The sequence below is a fragment of the Nycticebus coucang genome, chromosome 1 (assembly GCF_027406575.1).
Source record: "Nycticebus coucang isolate mNycCou1 chromosome 1, mNycCou1.pri, whole genome shotgun sequence".
Lineage (NCBI taxonomy): Eukaryota > Metazoa > Chordata > Mammalia > Primates > Lorisidae > Nycticebus > Nycticebus coucang.
In genome coordinates this window covers 169943786-169963275 of record NC_069780.1, presented here as the reverse complement: position 1 = coordinate 169963275, position 19490 = coordinate 169943786, and the positions used below count along the sequence as shown (strand labels likewise).

The window sequence follows — 19490 nt, the reverse complement described above, 5'->3', positions numbered from 1 at the left end:
CTTTCGAGTAGCTGGGACTACAGGTACCCGCCACAACACCCAGCTATGTTTTGGTTGCAGTTTGGCCGGGGCTGGGTTCAAACCCACCACCCTTTGTATATGGGGCCAGCGCCCTACTCACTGAGCCACAGGTGCAGCCCAGAAACACAAATTCTTAAGGGAGAAAAAATGGTTTGCCTTTAATTTGAGCCCAAACCAGTGATATCTGGGGTAACCTTGGCAATGCACAGCATATAGACCCTACGGGGTTTGCCTTGGGAGCACACAGATTGAACCTGCCAGATTAGGTTCAAGGACTGGTTGGTGCCATGGGATAGTTCGTGATGGGCCTTTAATTGTGTCCCCACAGGAAAGCTCTGCAGAGGAACTCCTCAGGTTAACATCTAAGAGTTTGCCTGATCTGACCAGCTCCATGGAGGACGTGTCTTCTTGGACTGACAACGAGGACCAGGAGGCTGACGGAGAAGAGGACGAAGCAACCGGCTCGTCTTCCATCCAGGGAGCAGTAAGTGTGCCTCTGGGTTCCCAGGCTCGCTGCCTGAGTATGTTTACTCAAAGACGTGAGTGCCAGCATCAGAGTGTAAATGCTTGGGACACCACGATAGAGAGACCAGTAGGGGAAAACATTCTTTGTTTTTCTCAGAATCTTCTGGAAAAATCTGTGATGGTGATGCTTTTCATTTAAGAAAAAAGAAATTGAAACTGTAAACAAGATGAAACTGTAAACAAGATAAGAAAGTAACTGCGTGTTGAGTTCAATGCATGTATCAATTTCTAGATGCCTTGCAATATATACAAGGATTTTGTTAGTACATCTTGATAGCGTGTTTGAAAAATACTGTTCCTGCCTGTAGTCCCAGCTACTTGGGAGGCTGAGGCAAGAGAATCGCCTGAGCCCAAGAGTCTGAGGTTGCTGTGAGCTGTGACGCCACGACATTCTATTGAGGGCGATATAGTGAGAGACTCTGTCTCAAAAAAAGAAAAGAAAAGAAAAGAAAAATACTGTTCCTGACTTTAAAACTTAGACGGATAGATTGCTAGTTGAAAGTGAAATGTTAAAATAACATAAAACCACTCAGGCAAAGTTGTGTGGGATGTGTCTTCCAAGTCTTATCCAACCAGGACTCCTGCCTGGCTCATAGCTCTTCCTTAGACAGCCTGGCCGTTTCATAGCCTGGCACACACAGCCAGAAGGGATTCTGGTTAACAGGTCTCAGTGTGGCTCCAAGGTCCCCTCCTTATATCTCACATCTGAAAGGTATGTCATTTCTAACATGCTCTTGTTAGCCCTTGGTCCCTGTCCAAACAGCTGTGGAGAGGAACCCTTTACTCTTTCTCACCAACACCAACCCTATGCAGCATTGGGTGAGCATTCGAAAAGTAGTTTTGCTTTCTAATAAGCCCATAGAAGACAAAAAAAAAAAAAAATGTATTTCATGTTTCCTATAATATGCTACATTATGTTAAGAAAAAAAATGGATGCTTTTCCTTTTTTCCTTTTGTTTCCTGGAGATCCAGAGCCACTGAGTATGTGGGTTGTGGACTGCACAAATGGTTACATCTAAGGAAACACCATTCACATCCTAAACATCATAGGCTTTAATATTTGTTACGTTAATTTTCTGAAAGATGGCCATAAAAGAACTCTGTGCTGGCAGAGTAGTCACCTCTCCTCTTGTTTTCCCTGGTGTAGGAAGGGGAATGATGAGACTATCCACCAGCAGACTGCTCAACTCCAGCTGGATTCCAACACTCTGATCTTTTCTAACCAGACACCTTTTTCTAGGGGTTTCCCAGCCTGATTCCAGCCTATGGAGCTATGCTACATTCTTATCCCCTCCCGCAGTCTGCATAGCCCTGCTGTGAACTAATGCCAGCTGCTTAGCAATGGTGCCCAGGACGCTACAGAGGGTTACAGTGGAAACCTTAGGAAACTCAGGGGCTTTTTTTTTTTTTTTTGAGGCAGAGTCTCACTGTGTCACCCTGGGTAGAGTGCTGTGGCATCACAGCTCACAGCAACCTCAGACTCTTGGGCTTAAGCAATTCTTTTGCCTCAGCCTCCCAAGTAGCTAGAACTACAGGTGCCCACTACAACACCTGGCTATTTTTTGGTTGGAATTGTCATTGTTGTTTGGCAGGCCCAGGCTGGGTTTGAACCCGCCAGCTCTAGTGTATGTGGCTGGCACCCTAGCTGCTGAGCTACAGGCACCAGCCAGAACCTCAGAGTCTTAAAAAGAGGACAACTCTTGGTACACCCACATCCCCTCTGATTAAGTCCCTAAGCTGGTGAGGTAGTACAGCTACACCAGTACTTTGTGCAGAGGTCATAGTCACATACTTTTTAAAAAATAATTCATCTTCTTTTTCAAAAAATTCCAAAGAATCCTTTAATTGTAGAAACTTTTTATAATGGTATGCTCTAATAAATTAATCATTACTCGTATTAATATAATACATGTTATATATTATGTATTTTATTCAAATTATAGTTGTAAAGTTAGAATTTTTATAAATTGTAACTTATAATTTAAATAATTCAAATTATATAACTTGTTTAATTATGAATAATTTAAATGCATTTTCCTGATAACAAAAGTAACATTTCACTAAAATGTTTTCGACCAAAAGAATTTTTCCAGAGACAATATAAATCGCCCACAGTCTTACTATTCAAAGATAGCCATCTTTAACATTTTTCTTTGGCTTTCTAATTGAACTTTTTCCTTTCAGCCCATGTATGTTTTTTTGTTCAAACTGACCTTATATTAACAGACTGATGAAACTTGCTATGGTCTCAATGATATAATCAAGAACATGTGCCTTTAAGAGGGACTTCTGAAACATGATTTATCGTGGTTAATATCCCATAACATGAAAGTGCCATACTTTGTTTCACCAATTTACTACTGTAAATTCTATTTACATCAATCATATATATATATATCTCCAAGTATTTTTTTTTTTTTTTTTTTTTTTTTCTTTTTGGCCGGGGCTGGGCTTGAACCCGCCACCTCCGGCATATGGGACCAGCGCCCTACCCGTTGAGCCACAGGCGCCACCCATCTCCAAGTATTTTTAAAAACGATAATTTTGTACACAACATCTTTGCCCATATATCTCTGTGCATTATTTTTTTTATGATATTTCCTTAAATAGAATGTAGCAGTAGAAATACTTAAGGTTCTCTCCAGAGAGGTTATACTAATTTGTACTTGCAGCAGTGGCCAGTTCCCATCCTCACATTGTCCAACTTTATTGTAAATCACACACTGTCCTAAGAGTTTACTATAGTTTTTCCAAAGGAATTTCAGTGCATTCCATCATAACACACTTTGTTTAGCAAACTTTAGGTTACCTTTAAGGAGAAGCTTACGACCTAGCTATGTTTTGCCACAAGTACACCCGTTGTCTGTGCTGTATTTGAGTTTCTCTGTCACGTCACCCCCAGCTCTTACACACAGATCCTAAATCAGTTATGGGTGGAGAAACCAGAACAGATCCTAGTCGGATAATTCTCCCTTCTCTGTGCCTGGGGTACCACCTCCACCCAACCTCCCCTTCCTGCCCACCTTTCTCTCAAACCATTCACAGAGGAGACGTGCCAAGGCTTCTTGCCCCCCCACCGCTGGGCCTGAGCACCCACTCTCCATCTCTTAGCCATTCTCTTGAGCTCCCCTTTCAACGCAGGAGAACCAGGCCTGAGAGACAGCTGTGGGGGGTGGGAGGGGCAGGACATGTGGGCAGCCAGTACCATCCACCAGGCCAGCCCTGCTGTGCCTAATAAAGGTGCCGAACTGCTGGAAAAAAAATCTAGTCATACTGTCACAGTCCAAGGTTGTTTTATAATTGTTACAGGGGTCCTCAAACTGCGCCCGCGGGCCACAGGAGGCGGTGTGATTGTATTTGTTCCTGTGTTGTTTCTTTACTTCCAAATAAGATATGTGCAGTGTGCGTAGGAATTTGTTCATAGTTGTTTTTTTTTTTAAACTATAGTCCGGCCCTCCAACGGTCTGAAGGACAGTGAACTAGCCCCCTGTTTAAAAAGTTTGAGGACCCCTGGAAACTAAGGAACCACTTAAATGAAAGAAACCTGGCACTGTCGTGATCCACAAAGTCACAAAGCCTTGTATTTCACAGATGATGATGATTAAACCTGTGGCCAAATTCTACTCAGACATTGACTATTTTTGCACCTGTAAGTCATGATGTGACTTAGGTTGAGCAAAAGTAATACAAATGCTAAGAATCTGCCATGAGCATACTTATGATTTATTTTTCATGGCTACAATAAATTGCAATGAGATTTTCGTTTCAAAAGGCGCCATCCATGCTTAGAATAAAACCATATGGTCAACATCAAGTCTGAGGCGTACAGGCAGGGAAACAAGAACGGGGTGAAATGCACAGTGACTTCATAACTGCCGCCGTCTCAGTGGAGTCTGGCTCAGTGACGAGGCCACCCACCACCCATCCCCACTGTCACCACCACTCCCGGGACTGAAGACCCACACTTTGGAAGCCTAGCCCCTCCTCAACACAGGCCAAAGTCCTGCTCCACCTGGGCGGCTGTTCTTCCTAGACTCTCTTCACTTCACTGTCTAGTCTGCAGTGACAGTATTTTAAGTGGGAAGCTGGCCAGGTCACTTACTGTTTAAAATAATTCTGTGGCTCTCAATCACCCTGTGGTTAAAAACAATGCATGTGCAAGCACCTGCTGACACTGTGAGCTCCGCGATCCTGAGCGCATTAAAATCTAGACTGCTCACTCTCTGCTTCATGCCTTTGCACCTGCTGTTCTTCTACCTGAAAGACCTTAATTTTTTTTTTTTTTTTTTTTTTTTGAGGCAGAGTCTTACTCTGTTACCCAGGCAAGAATGGCATCAGCATCGGCTACCTCACAGCAACCTCAAACTCCTGGGCTCAAGAGATACTCCTGCCTCAGCCTCCTGAGTAGCTGGGACTACAGGTTTCTGACACAACGCCCGGCTAATTTTTCTATTTTTGGTAGAGATGAGTCTTGCTCTTGCTCAGGTTGGTCTCAAACTCCTGAGCTCAGGCAATCCATCCACCTCGGCCTACCAGAGTGCTAGGATTGCAGGCGTGAGCCACCACACCTGGCCTTGGAAGAACTTCTTCTTCTCTTGGCACATCCCTGGTGATACAGCCCAAACGTCACTCTTCTTAAGGAAACCCTTCCCTGCTTGTCCAGAGGAATCTGTACTCTGCACTTGCATAGCACTGCACTTGTATTTCCTGTCTTTGTAATTTATCTCCATCTATTCTGCCTTCTTCGTTAGACATGGATATTTCAAGGGCAAGGCCCATGATACCTTAAGCATCCCTCTATCCCTAGGATCCAGTGCAATACCTGGGATATGATAGAGAGCTGGAGGGAGGGGCAGATTCTCCTGTGATCTCTTATCATGCCCTGACCATTTCCAGTCCTCCCCCTGAAGCTTACCTGGTTCTTTTATGTCCTTGAGGCATGAGCTTGGGTCCCTGAGTCTCTGACCCTTCTTGCTTACAATCCTGCTACCGACATGTACCCTCTCCAGCTGCTCTTCAGAGGGATAGTACTCTGCCTCCTCCACCAATTATGTCAGTAGTGGGGGAGCTGCAGTGTTTCAAGATCTGGCCTTGCGTCTGATTAGAGAACAAGAAAGAACAATTCTCTTCTGGCCCGTTGAGAGTGACTCTCTGGGGTGGTGCAACTGAGTGCATATGCCCAGGAAGATGCTGAGCCTTAATTCCCACATGCTAAGAGCCCCATGGAGGGGAGAGCAGATGGTGAAAGCAATTGGGATGGCTTTGCTTTGAGGCACTGCACATGTGCCCGCCTCTCTGCTTATCCAAGCACTTCCTTCCTCTCAAGGACCAGAGAAGTGCTAAGATAATTATCTGTGAAGCCTCCTTCTGCTTGAAGCATCTACAGTCATCTCCCTCTCCCAAAGCTGCTAAGCTCTCCTGCTCTGGACACTTGGCATCTGCTCTTCTCTGTCTGTTGCTGCTTGTCTCTTTGGGGAAGGAAAGGAAATACTGAAGGTTTGTAACTTGCAGTCCGGTATACCTCTTTGGGTACAAAATCATTGTAGTCAGTACATACTCAGTACATATTTCTCAATCGTAAAGTATGCGGAGTAGTAGTTCTCCAAGTGTGGTCCCTGGACAGCAGCCTGAGTGTTACCTGGGAGCTTGTTAGGGATCCAGATCCTCAGGTCCCATCTGACACCTGTTAAATCAACAACTCTGCGGGTGGCATCCAGTAGTCTGTTTTTAAGAAGCCTTCAGTGTGGCTTGGACTCAGGCTAAGGTTTGAGACCTCCTGCTGTAGAGCCCTCTGATAGAATGAGCGGCACACCCATGGCTGTTACTGTTTATCCAAGAAAACGTGGGTCTTTTCTCAAGTATAAAAAATAAGAGTATTTCTGAAAAAGAAAAAAGAGATTCTTCAGAAGAAAAAAATAATTCATGTTCCAGCTTTCTGAGGAAGTAACTCTTTAAAATGAAGACAAGAGAAAATAATCTTTGCCAAAGACTATTTGTCTTTGCCAAATCTTCTATATAACAGAGCATGAAATAGGTGGTGCCCCCGAATAAGTGATTGGAAATCTATCTCCGCTTTCATATTTTTAACAACAACAAAAGGGAAGTAATGGTTGTCTTTGCCAAATCTTCAATTGTCAAAGCTCAGCCAGGAAGGGTTTTTTAGCACATCAATCAGGAGACTTGTATCCGGCTTCCTTTGGCATGAAGAGAATCAATTCTAATGTTTTTGGAATTATAAGCTAGGAAAAGGTTGCAGACCTTGTGAGCAATAAGAGTTTTAGAAGGAATAAAGGATCTCATTTCTCAAAAGAACAAAGGTGGACCTTACAATTCTATAAGTCTGATACTTGTAAGTGATTGATTCTTTGTTTCTTGGTGGAACCATCAATGGGGGATGAGAACCTCAAAGTCAGAACCCTTCAGGGTAGATATTAATCCTGTGTTCTATCTGGATTGAATAATCGATAAGATGGCCACTCTGAATGTTTCCAAAAGTGTCTGGGCATTAGGACTTGTACTTGTAACATCAGAAACTATTACTTCTAGTTGATTCCAGCTGCTTGAATGTGAAACTATCTCATTTGGGGCCTGAACTACATTTTTCTGGCAAATTGAATTTAGAGTCTAATACAAAGAACAATGAGCACCAAGTGGGTAAACCCGATTTAGTATTAAAACAGAAAGACATAGTGTCTGCCTGGAAATCAGATCTGTACAGAGTAAAAAAGGCAGAGACACCAGAACTTTCTTTCCTTAAAACCTGGAGGGTAGCCCATTACAATTTGGGCTGCTTCTGTGGGCAGCAGTAGGCTGTGCTGCTGAGCCTGAGTCCCCCTGAGCCCAGGGCAATCACAACCTCTATACACATAGATCCCACACTTACCCCTCGTCCAGGAACAGTCTGCCCTTCTCTCTGGCTTCCACTTCCTGCTTATCTAACTTCAGGACTCTCCTCTTCCAGGAAGTCTTCCCAGATGCACACTTCCTACCTGCCTGAGCCCCTCACATGCAGTATGCCCTGTTCTGTCCTTCGTGGCCCTTAATCTAGATTGTAATGACACAGTTATTCAGGTGAGAGCATTCTTAATGTCATCCTCCTCCATTAGTAGAGGATCCAGGGGGGGTAAGGACCTTGTCCTGTTGGCTCACTCGTACATCCCAGGCGCTCACTGCAGGCTCAGTATTTATGTCAGAGGTGGGTGGAGGGTTGGACACACAGGCAGACAGGAGGACAGGTGTTGTGTCCTCTCACTTTCCCATAGTGGCCCCGGCACACCTCTGCTCATCTTCCCCTGGTTATCAGTCTTCTCTGGCACACCACAGATCTAAATGGACATAATGCTCATTAAATATTTATTGTTTCTGTCCCCAGACTAGAACGTCTGCTTCTCCCTCCTGGGGATTTCTGTCTGGGATAAGAGTATCAGTGACACAGAAATTGTTTTTCCATGTGTAACACTGGGAGAACCTCTTAAAATAGGATATTTGTGGTAGTACCTCATTAACAAATAAGTAGGCTGCTTCTTTTTAGTTTGATTAAGGTTAGAAACCTACAAGCGGCTAGAAGGAGTTTAGGTCTTGATTTTTAACAAATCACCAGCAATAGCAAAGGATTGAACACGCCAAGGGGAGTTGGTGACAGTGAGATGTGGGTGAAATGGCCAGCCAAAAGGGCACTGGGGAAAGAGCCAAGAGCTGCACGTGTCAAACACGTGGCTCCTGGTAAATAAACCACCAAGTGTCAGGGCTACAGGAGCTTTGGGGATGAGCTGGTCCAAGCCCTGCATTTTACAGGCTAGAAACCCATGATGAGGGAGTAAATGAGGAGCTCCACTGATGGCAAACTTCTTCCCTGGAAGTCAGGTGATCACCCAGGGCGGCTGTGAGGGAGAAACGCAGAGCCAGGGTATAAAGGGGAACGTACTGAGAGGAGCTTAGAGCCCGGCTGTGTGTTCAGACGCCTGAATGTGCGTGGGCCCTTCTGCACGCCTGTCTCCCTCACATGCAGCAGGGGGTGAGCGCGGACAGAACATCAGGGTTCTAGGTGCCACTCGGTAGTGGCAGGTCTGAGTGGTGTGGGGCCCAGAGTCTATGTTTTTAGAAGCTTCCCACATGATTACAATGCTCGCCAGATTTTAAAAAGCAAAAATAGCAGGGCTGCCGGGCATGGTAATCCTAGCACTCCAGGAGACCGAGGCAGGTGGATTGCTTGAACTCAGCCTGAGCAATAGCAAGATCCCATCTCTACAAAAGACAAAAAAATTGAGGCAAATGGATCGCTTGAGCCCAAGAGCTTGAGGTTGCTATGATGCCACAGGATTCTACTCAGGGTGACAGAGTGAGACTCTACCTTAAAAATAAAAAAAGTATCAGAGCTACTAGCTGGGGCTGGATGGACCCCAGGGACCTCTGTGTGCACAGCTTTGAGCTACAGGGATGTTTTAGGCTGCCCACTTTCTGCAGGTTGGAAACAGAGGGAGCAAGGCCAAGGTGCTTTTGGTGCTCATGGGAATCCTTGAAGTATATATCCCGCAGCCTGCTCCAGACCCCTTGGGAGCTCAGACTGGCTTTGCATAGCACTGTTCTCATCTCCTTTCCAGACACTGGTTCCGGGTGTACAGACCAGTGCTGTGGATGTGGAAACTGTCATTCCCACACCAGCCCCAAGCAGATGGCAGTGTATGCTGACACAGAACCCCCAGTGTATGTTGTTCCTCCACTACCCCAAACTGCGAACTTCTCTCTCTCTCCCCTCTTCCTATATGCTTCTCCAAGTAGGTCTCAGTTCACTTTGATATTCCTTTAGCAACAATTCAGCTGGCCCCGGACATAATAAGAAATGTGCATGAAACTCAACAGCACATGTAGAATTGCCAGAGCAAGGTAAGAAAGAAAGGGCTGCAAATTATTGCTGCTCTAAGGAAGATTTAAATTGGGGGGTGGTTTTTGTCTGGTTTGGTTTCATACTTAAGGAGATGAAGTGATTACTGAAAGTGGGTGGGGGAGAAAAGGATAATTATTTGGCCAGATGAGTTACCTGAAAAACTACCGATGTTTGAATTAGGCTGATTCCCGTGGCACAGTTTCAGGGGCCTGTTCCAACTGGCTACCTGACTCTGCATTGCGTTTTCATCAGGCGATTTGCAGTTCTCAGGAAAGTAAGCAGCTGGCGTCATTTGCATAGAAAAGCAAATGTTGTGTTCCACACAGAGCCTCGTAGAGCAGTGGTCCCCAAAGTGCAGTGGGCGCTCCCAGAGGGAGGCCAGATGGTCCTTTGAGAGGTGGGGGGAAAATATTAGAATGTGTATAGATCTTATCCGATTTTAAATTCTGTGTTTTATGGCGTGTCTAGATACTACAGTGGAACAGGTTTGTAATTTATGAATCTATATTGAAAATGCTTAATGGTCTTACAATCTAAAAAGATTGACATAGAATGGAGCCTTAGGAAATACAGCTACAAAAATTGCCTCAATGCACAGTTTTCCATCATCCTTTGGATTTGAAAAATTCTTCCACATCTCAGTGAAAACAAAATATGAATTGCCAGAGCATCTATAATAAAGTTTCTTTGCCCTCAGCTTAATTTCTTTATGAACATGACACTGTAGATGTTTTGTAGTGACTGTACCATTTGAGGTAAGTCTCTCCCGGTCTTTGCTTATTCCATGATGATAGTCCATGACGATTTCAACCCTCTCCCTTCTCAAAATTTTTTTCTCATATTCATACCACACCTATTAATTTAGGGTTACATGTCTTCTAGGGGTTTAAATGTCTGGTCCATTGAAATATAAAGTAGGATATATTAACACACAAAGGAAGGTGGCCGTTCAGAAATGAAACTGAAATAAAAATTTCTTCAGCCGCAGACAAAATGATGCCTATAATTACAAAAGGGAAAAAAAAAAACCAGGATAACGTGACTCATCTCGGAATAACATTGTTGATGAGCTTCGCTAAGCCTTTAAGATAAGGAAAAACCTCGGGACGTGTGTGTCTTCTGAGACAGTAATCGGAGATAACACTGATGCATCGTCAGAATCTTACTCTCAGAGAAGCGAGAGATCCCTATGTGGTTTCAATCCCCAGTTATTGTGCTGCTTTTTAGGTAAATGACAAAATTACCTTTGATGGGAAATGAATGAGTTAGATGCATGGGCATTGAGGGCTTGGGAAACACCTCAACTAATGACTTCATGAGCATTAGAAGATGGGAGGTTGGCATTTTTCTCTTTTTAGCCATGTCTTATGCAGCATGGTAGCACAGAGCCTAAGAAATAAAAAGAAAACAAGAAGTCAGAAATTTCCCTGTGGAATCTAGGAGAGAAATTCACAAAGAAATGGGCTATTTAAGACAAATAGAATGCTCCTCACCTCCCCCCGCGCTGTTACTGTTTGCTGGCCTGGCTTTCTGTTTGCGGTTTGTTTGCGTGCTTTTGCTTGCCTAGCTCTTTACACAAGTACCAATTTAGTTTAGTAAGTTGACATTTGCAGAAAGAGAAAACCATGCCTCTCCCTTCCGGTCCTTCTTTTATTCCTTTGCTTGAGATAACCATCTTTACACTCCTCGACTGTCAAGATTCCAACACTTATCCCTCAAAGAGACTTTTCTAACCACTCCAGCCTTTGGTCATCTCTTTCTTGGATGACCCATTCTGCCTGTTTCTCAAGTTTTAGTACTTAAAATCAGAAAGTTAGCTCCTCGCTTCTAAAGGGGCAGATGTTTTAAAAATTCTGTGGGTAAAGCTCTTATTTAGATCCTGTTTTATTTTTCCTTGAAACAAATACACAAGAGCTGTCAAGAGAGTATCCAGATTTGTATGTCCCTTTTTTTCTGGACAGCTCTTATATTTACTTAGTAAATATTTTTGAAATTATCTTTTTTTACCCCCCCCAGTCTCACTCTGTTTACTGGGTTGAGTATGGTGTTGTCATTGTAGTTCACAGCAACTTCAAACTCCTGGGCTCAGTGATCCTTTTGCCTCAGCCTCCTGACTAGCTGGGACTATAGCCGCCCACCACATCTGGCTCATTTTTCTGTTTTTGGTAGAGACAGGGATCTTACTCTTGCTCAGGCTGGTCTCAAACTCCTGAGCTCAAGCAATCCATCCACCCTGGCTTCCCACAGTGCTAGGATTACAGGTGTGAGCCACCATGCCCAGCTGTCAAGTTATCTTTTAAGGTACTAGTAGCTGATAGGTAGCCCGTGTGTCATGTACCCATCCCTATTCTTTGCATCCCAAGGCAGACATCTCTAATTCTTCCTAACACTCTTCCCAGCCCTCCTCCCACTGATATCAGACAGAACCACAGAAGTGCATAACGTGGCCCTGCAGGTGTCTACAACCCAGACGTTATATGAGTCAACACTGGTGACAGCCAGCTCAACATCTCCATCCATATGCCGGGCACTGTGCTGGGTGCTCTGGAGGATACAAAGATGACAGACAGGCACAGTCTTTCTTCCGCTCTTAAATGGCATTTATTATATTCCATGGTGAATAATTATTATTTTCTACTTCTCATATTTCTCTCTTTTATATAATAAATCCTCAGGAGCCATATGCAGCATTGACTTAGAGGAGAGAGATCGGATTCCTTCTAGGACATTTGACTATTCTGTAGGATTTCCACAGAGACACCCCCAAATGGGTGACATTCTGGAACAGAAAAATAACATGTGCAATGGTCCACAAATAGGAGATGTCCTGTTCAAAGATCAATAGTCCATGAAAGGCAAATGTTGAGCCAGCTACTCAGGAGGCTGAGTCAAGAGAATCACCTAAGCCCAAGAACTGGAGGTTGCTGTGAGCTGTGACGCCATGTCACTATATGGAGGGCAACAAAGTGAGACTCTGTCTCTTAAAAAAAAAAAAGAAATAGAAAATGTCATTTTCAAAAGAAATATAAAGATAAAATCAAGCAAGCCATGGTTCCCATGGCCGCTTCTCAAGATGTCCCCACTTGTTCTTCCCTTAAACTCAGTTATATTTTCAAAATATTCTCAAGTTTCTTTACAGTGGCCTTGGGTAGGTATGGGGGTGGGGAGGTCTAGAGAATGAACCTTTCCTATACAATAGGCCCTCCATCTGTAATTTTGCTTTCTGCAGTTTCAGTTACCTGAAGTAGTCGGAAAATATTAAGTGGAAAATTCCAGAAATAATTTACAAGTTTTAAATTGCACACTGTTCTGAGTAGCATGATGAAGTATCACGCTGTGCAGCCAGGATGTGAATTATTCCTTTGTCCAGCATATCCACATTGCCTACACTACCCACCCAGCAGTCAGTTCATAGTTGACTGGACCATCAGACCATGATACCACAGTGTCTGTGTTCAAATCTCCTTTTTTTTTTGAGACAGAGTCTCGAGCTGTTGCCCAGGGTAGAGTGCTGTGGCATCACAGCTCACAGCAACCTCAAACACTTGGGCTCAAGCAATTCTCTCACCTCAGCCTCCCAAGTAGCTGGGACTACAGGTGCCCATCACAACAGCTGGCTGGGTTTTGTTGTTGTTGTTGTAGGAGTTGTCATTGTTGTTTTATCTGGCCCGGGCCAGGTGTATATGGCCAGCGCCTTACTCACTGAGCTACAGGCACTGCCCAAATCTCCCTTATTTTACTTCACAATGGCCCCAAAGCTCAAGAGTGTTGATGCTGGCAATTCGGATATGCCAAAGAGAAGCTATAAAATGCTTCCTTTAATTGAAAAGTGAAATGGACTTAATAAGTACAGAAAAGCATTGTACACTGATGTTGCTAAAGATGCATGATAAGAACAAATCTCTTAAAAAATTTCAGGTTAATTTGAGGGTACAAAAAAAATAGGATACAATGTTTGCATTTGTCAGATGTCACATCCCACTGCTGCCACTGCTTGTCAGGGCCTGGGGCTGGCCAGATCTCGGGGCGGCTTAACTAGGTTCCGGACGTGGACCGCTAAGCTACCTTGCTCAGGAATAATTGCTCTTAGGTGCCTGAGGGATATCTACTTTGGTTGACAGGGGGCAACCACCTGTGGGGGTGGGTGGGGAGAGAGAGAGTCTTTGAGAGGGTAAAGCAGTTTTAGAATAGATAGATCTTAGTCTTTAGCAGAGCTTGGTAATCTTCAGCAGAGAGACTCCATGCTGGTGTTCTGCAGGCAGGAGAGGAGACAGAGTCAGAGTAAGCGGGTCCGTGATAGAATGCGCATGCTCCTGACTACCTTCTCCTCCAACCTAATATAAGCTGATTGTGCCTCTCAAAACCACGGGTGTAGAAACTGCCAATTCACCACTGCTCTCATCTCGGGAGCTCTCATGCTTGTTAGGAGAGCTAAATCCCTCTCCATGCCCGTTTCACCAAGGTGTTCCATTGTTGAGCTATACAGGTATTTCTTATAATTCTCACTCCTAGCCATAGGCTATATGGGCTGCCAGAGTCAGTACAGTCCCTCTTATAATTGTGTCCCACCACTAAGAGATGTCCATACACCCTAACATTCTGCCCATTAAGTGGGAGCACATCCATCCCCCTCCCTTGTACTTTCTCCCCCTACCATGAATTGATTTGAGTTTTTCTCTTATGTGGGTATGTATTAAATTGTCTACTGGCTTCATGTAAGTATTGAATACACTGGATGCTTGCTGCTTCATTCTTGTGATACTTTACTAAGAAGAATATGTTTCAACTCCATCCAGGTTAATGCAAAAGATGTAAAATCTCCATCTTTTATGGCTGAGTAGTATTCCATAATATACATATACCACAGCTTGTTAATCCATGCCTGGGTTGGTGGGCATTTAGGTTGTTTCCACATTTTAGTGATTGCAAATTGAGCTGTGATAAACAATCTAATGCAAATGTCCTTATGATAAAATAATTTTTTCTCTTCTGGAGAGATGCCTAGTAATGGGATTACAGGATCAAATAGGATGTTTTGAATGCTTTGAGGATTCTCCATACTTCTTTCCAAAGAGGTTCTGTTAGTTTATAGTCTTACCAACAGTGTAAAAGTGTTCCCTTCTCTCCACATCCACGCTAGCATCTGCAGCTTTCAGACTTTGTGATGTGGGTCATTCTCACTGGGGTTAGGTGACACCCATGGTGGTTTTGATCTGCATTTCTCTGAGGAGTAGGGGTGGTGAGCATTTTTTCAAATGTTTGTTAGCCATTCATCTATCTTCCTCAGAGAAAGTTCTGTTCATGTCTCTTGCCTAGTGGTAGATGGGATTGTTTGCTCTTTTTTGTTGATTAGTTTGAGGTTCTCTGTAGATTCTAGTTATCAACCCTTTGTCAAGTTCATAACATGCACATATCTTTTCCCATTTTGAAAGTTGTCTTTTTGCTTTATCGTTTTCTTAGCTGTAGAGACGCTTTTCAGCTTAATTAAGTCTCATTTGTTTATTTTTGTTGTTGAGATTCTTTTCCCCAATGTATGCTTTTGTTTGGTTTTACCAAAGATCAGATGGCAATAAGAGACTGGTTTCATCTCTTAGTTTTCTATTCTGTTCCATATGTCTGTATCTCTATTTTTATGCCTATACCATGATTTTTTGATCACTGTGGACTTGTAATATAACCTGAAATCTGGTAGAGTGATGCCTCCATCTTTGCTTTTATTACTAAGAATAGCCTTGACTATTTGTTCTATACAAAAATGAAGTACTATTTTTCCAGTTCTTCAAAATATGATGTTGGTATTTTAATGGGGATTGCATTAAATCTGTAAATTGCTTTGGGTATAATAAGCATTTTAACAATGTTGATTATTCCCAGCCAAGAGCATGGCATGTTCTTCCATTTGTTAATGTCTTCTGCTATTTCTTTTCTTAGGGTTTTATAATTCTTTTTGTAGTGATCTTTCACCTTTTTGTTAGGTATAGTCCTAAGTATTTCATTTTCTTTGAGGCTACTGTGAAAGGAATTGTGTCCTTGATTAGCTTCTCAATTTGGCTGCTTTTGGAGTATGCAAAGGCTACTGATTTGAGGATATTGATTTTATACCCTGAGATGTTACTGTATTTTGTATTTCTTGATCACTTGCAGGATTTTTGTGGTTGAGTCTCTAAGTATAAGATCATATATATCATCATCATAGAGTGAGATTTGGAAGCCCTTTATATCCTTCTCTTGACTGATTGCATTGGCTAGAACTTCTAGCACTACGTTGAGTAGTAGCGGCAATAGTGGACATCCTTGCCTGGTTCCAATGCTAAGTGGAAAAGCTTTCAGTTTTACTCCATTCAATATGATATTAGCTGTAGATTTGTCATAGATGGCTTCAATTAGCTTAAGAAATGTGCCTATTTTCTTTTTTTCTTTTCTTTTCTTTCTTTTTTTTTTTTTTTTTAGACAGAGCCTCAAGCATCTGGCATCACAGCTCACAGCAACCTCCAACTCCCGAGCTCAAGTGATTCTCCTGCCTCCAACTCCCAAGTAGCTGGGACTACAGGTGCCCACCACAACACCCAGCTATTTTTTGGTTGCAGCTATCATTGTTGTTTGGCAGGCCTGGGCTGGATTTGAACCTGCCAGCTCAGTTGTATGTGGCTGGCACCTTAGCCACTTGAGCCACAGGCACCAAGCCAGCAATGTGCCTATTGTCTAAAGAGTTTTGTTAGAAAAAGATGCTGAATTTTATTAAATGCTTTTTCTGCATCTGTTAAGAGGATCATATGGTCTTTGTTTTGCTTTTGTTGACATAGTGAATTACATTTATGGATTTGCATATGTGAAACCAGCCTTGAATCCCTGGGATGAAGCCTACTTGATCATGATGTATGTTTTTTTAATATATAGCTGCAATATGTTAGCCAAGATTTTTTATTGAGAATTTTTATATCTATATTCATTAGTTAATTGGTATGTAGTTTTCCTTTTTAGTTGGTTCCTTTCCTGGTTTTGGAATCAGGGTAATGTTTGCTTCATAGCACATGTTGGAGAAGGTTCCTTCCTTCTCAATGTGTTGGAATAGTTTCTGCGGGATAGGTACAAGCTTATCTTTGAAGCTGTGACAGAATTCTGGCATGAAGCCATCTGTTCCAGAGCTTTTCTTTTATTGGAAGCTTTTTATTGCTTCTTCAATCTCAGTACTTGATATTGGTCTATTCAAGAGATCTATTTCTTCCTTATTAAGTCTAAGGAGATGGTGTGATTCAAGATATTGGTCCATTTCCTCTACATTCTCAAATTTCTGGGCATAGAGTTTTTTGTAGTAGTCAGAAATAATCTCCTGTATCTGTGGTATCAGTTGTTATTTCCCCCTTTTTGTTTCTGATTGAGGTTATTAAAGATTTTACTTTCCTATTTCTAGTTAATTGGTCAATAATTTATCTATTTTATATATCTTTTTGATGAACCAACTTTTTGTTTCATTCATTTTCTGAATGATTCTTTTGTTTTCAATTTCATTTGTTTCTGGTTTAATTTTGGCTATTTCTTTCCCTCTGCTGGGCTTGAGATTAAGTTGTTCTTCCTTTTCCATTTCTTTAAGATGATTCATTAGGTCATTAATGTGCTCTCTTTTTGTTTTTTTGGATGTAGGCATCTAATGTGATAAATTTCTCTCTTAGTACGGCTTTTACAGTGTCCCACAGGTTTTGGTAGCTTGTGTTTTCATTGTTGTTATGCTCAAGGAAGTTAATGGTTTCCTTTTTCATCTCTTCCTTGACCCAACTGTCATTCAGCTTAGGTTGTTCAGTTTCCATGCCTTTGTGTGGGAATGACAATATTTATTGGAATTGAGTTTCACCTTTATTACCTTGTGTGGAAGATACAGGTATAATTTCAATTCTTTTGATTTTGTTGAGGTTTGATTTGTATCCTAGGATATGATCTATTTTTGGAGAATGTTCTGTGTGCTGATGAGAAGAACATATATTCCTTAGCTTTGGAAGGGTGTGTTCTGTATATGTCTATTAAGTCCATTTGTTCTAGCATTGTGTTTATAAGTCCCTTTTAACTTTGTTTAGTTTCTATTTAGAGAATCTGTCCAGTTTTGCCAGAGGGGTTTTAAAGTTCCCAATATTATGTATTATGGTGGTATAGGATATCATAGTGCTCAGACCAATTAAGATCTGTTCATAAATCTGGGAGCATTTATGTTGGGTACATAAATATTTAGCATTGAAATGTCCTCTTAAGGGCTGGGCACATTGGCTCACACCTGTAATCCTATAACTCTGGGAGGCCAAAATAGATGGATTGCTTGAGCTCAGAAGTTTGAGACCAGCCTGAGCAAGAGTGAGACCCCATCTTTACAAAAAATAGAAAAACTAGCTGGGTAGGTCCCTATACTCAGGAGGCCAAAGCAAGAGGATCACTCAAACTTCAGAGTTTGAGGTTGCTGTGAGCTGTGACGCCATGGCACTCTGCAGAGAGTGACAAAAAAGAAAGAAAGAAAAAGTCCTCTTGCTGTATTGCTACTTTGACCAGTATGAATGACTGATAAGAACAAATCTATCGGTGAAATTGTGAAGAAGGGGAAAGAAATATGAGCTAGTTTTATTGTCACACCTCAAACTGCAAAAGTTGTGGCCATAGTACATGAGCAGGTAAAATGGAACGGGTATCACATTTGTGGGTGAAAGACGTTGAACAGAAACATGTTTCAATTGACAGCAGTCAGTTTCAGTACTATCTGAGGTTTCAGGCATTCCCTGGGCATTTGGACCACCTCCTAGATGAGGGCGGTGGGCCACCTCAAAGCTAGATAGTAAACATTTCTGGCTTTGCTGGCCAAACAGTCTCTGTTGCAACTGCTTAATTCTGCCTTTTATATTTATAGGCAATTACATAAACCAATGGGCAAGACCCTGTTACAGTAAAACTTTACAAAAACAGGTGTTGGGCCAAATTTGGCCCCCAGGCAGGAGTTTGTTGAGCCCTGCTGTTGGTGATTGTTTGTGAGCCCAGAACAGCCTCTCTTATCACTTCTTTCCTTGGGGCCCCACTCAGCACATCTGCATTTTCCTGGAAGATCCTTAAAGAAGTACATGCCCTAAGAAATATATATCAGCACATCAGTATGAACTAAACACCACTCCTGCAAAGAAAGAGCTCAGCAGGCAGCTCATCTTGATCTGGAAAAGGCAGCAGAAGGCCTTAGCACACGGCCTGGAACTTAACAGTGAGCCAAGAGTTCACCACAATGTCTTGCTTTTTGTCTAAAACCTGCCTAAATGGCATACCCAGTTGAAACAGTCTTTCTATGACAATAACCTGTAGAAGCACAAAATGTCCTCTAAGAGGTTTGTCTAGAAAAACATCCCAGAAGAGTCAGGTATGTTTGCTATTACTGCCGCATTCAATCTGACTCGGTGACTGTGTCAGGGCAGTTCTGACAGTTCATCCCTGGCTTTCTCTGCTGCCAGTTCCCCTCTGCTGCTTAGGGCTCTTCTACATGCCTTTTTTTTTTTTTTAACAGCTCTCTCACCTCTACTTTTTGTATATCTTGGAATTTTCCTCTACACACAGGCATTACTTAATCATTCAACTGAAGCCTAGCACAGTTCTCCCAGAGATACACCCAATGTGATGGACCTGGCCTCCATCTTCTGCTGAGAAATGACTCAGGGCTCTACCTTTAGGAGGGTGCTCATAAAGCCAAAAAAAGATGTCCAGACTTCACAGTTTTCTTTCACTAGGTCATGGCAGAAGTGAGAGCCCTATTTCATACCTTACCTCAATTTGAACTTTATACCAAGGAGGGACATGTGTAGATTCTCATTGAGATCCACATCCCCTGTGGAAGAGATTTTTGAAGAACTAAGAGTCACTAGAGGACATATCCACTACAAGAGGGACCAACATGAGCTAATGACAGATTATGTTCCTATGCCCTTAAAAGTGATTTCTATACCTCTATTTTCTAACCAACCAAGAGATCTTTTTAATTTGCATGCATCAGAGTCATCCAGATAATGAGCCACAAAGTGTGTTAAGCCCATTCAGATTGCTTGGG

General features: G+C 42.5%; 1 protein-coding gene across 4 annotated transcripts in view; it reads left to right on the top strand.

Moving 5' to 3' along the window:
* Window positions 1-19490, top strand: part of PDZD2 (PDZ domain containing 2) — a 393189-nt gene that overhangs the window by 297904 nt on the left and 75795 nt on the right. For all 4 annotated transcript variants that reach the window (XM_053592669.1, XM_053592654.1, XM_053592679.1 and 1 more), the window contains one exon: window positions 350-505. In XM_053592669.1, coding sequence (XP_053448644.1) covers window positions 350-505 — 156 coding nt within the window. The remainder of the gene's footprint in view (window positions 1-349; window positions 506-19490) is intronic.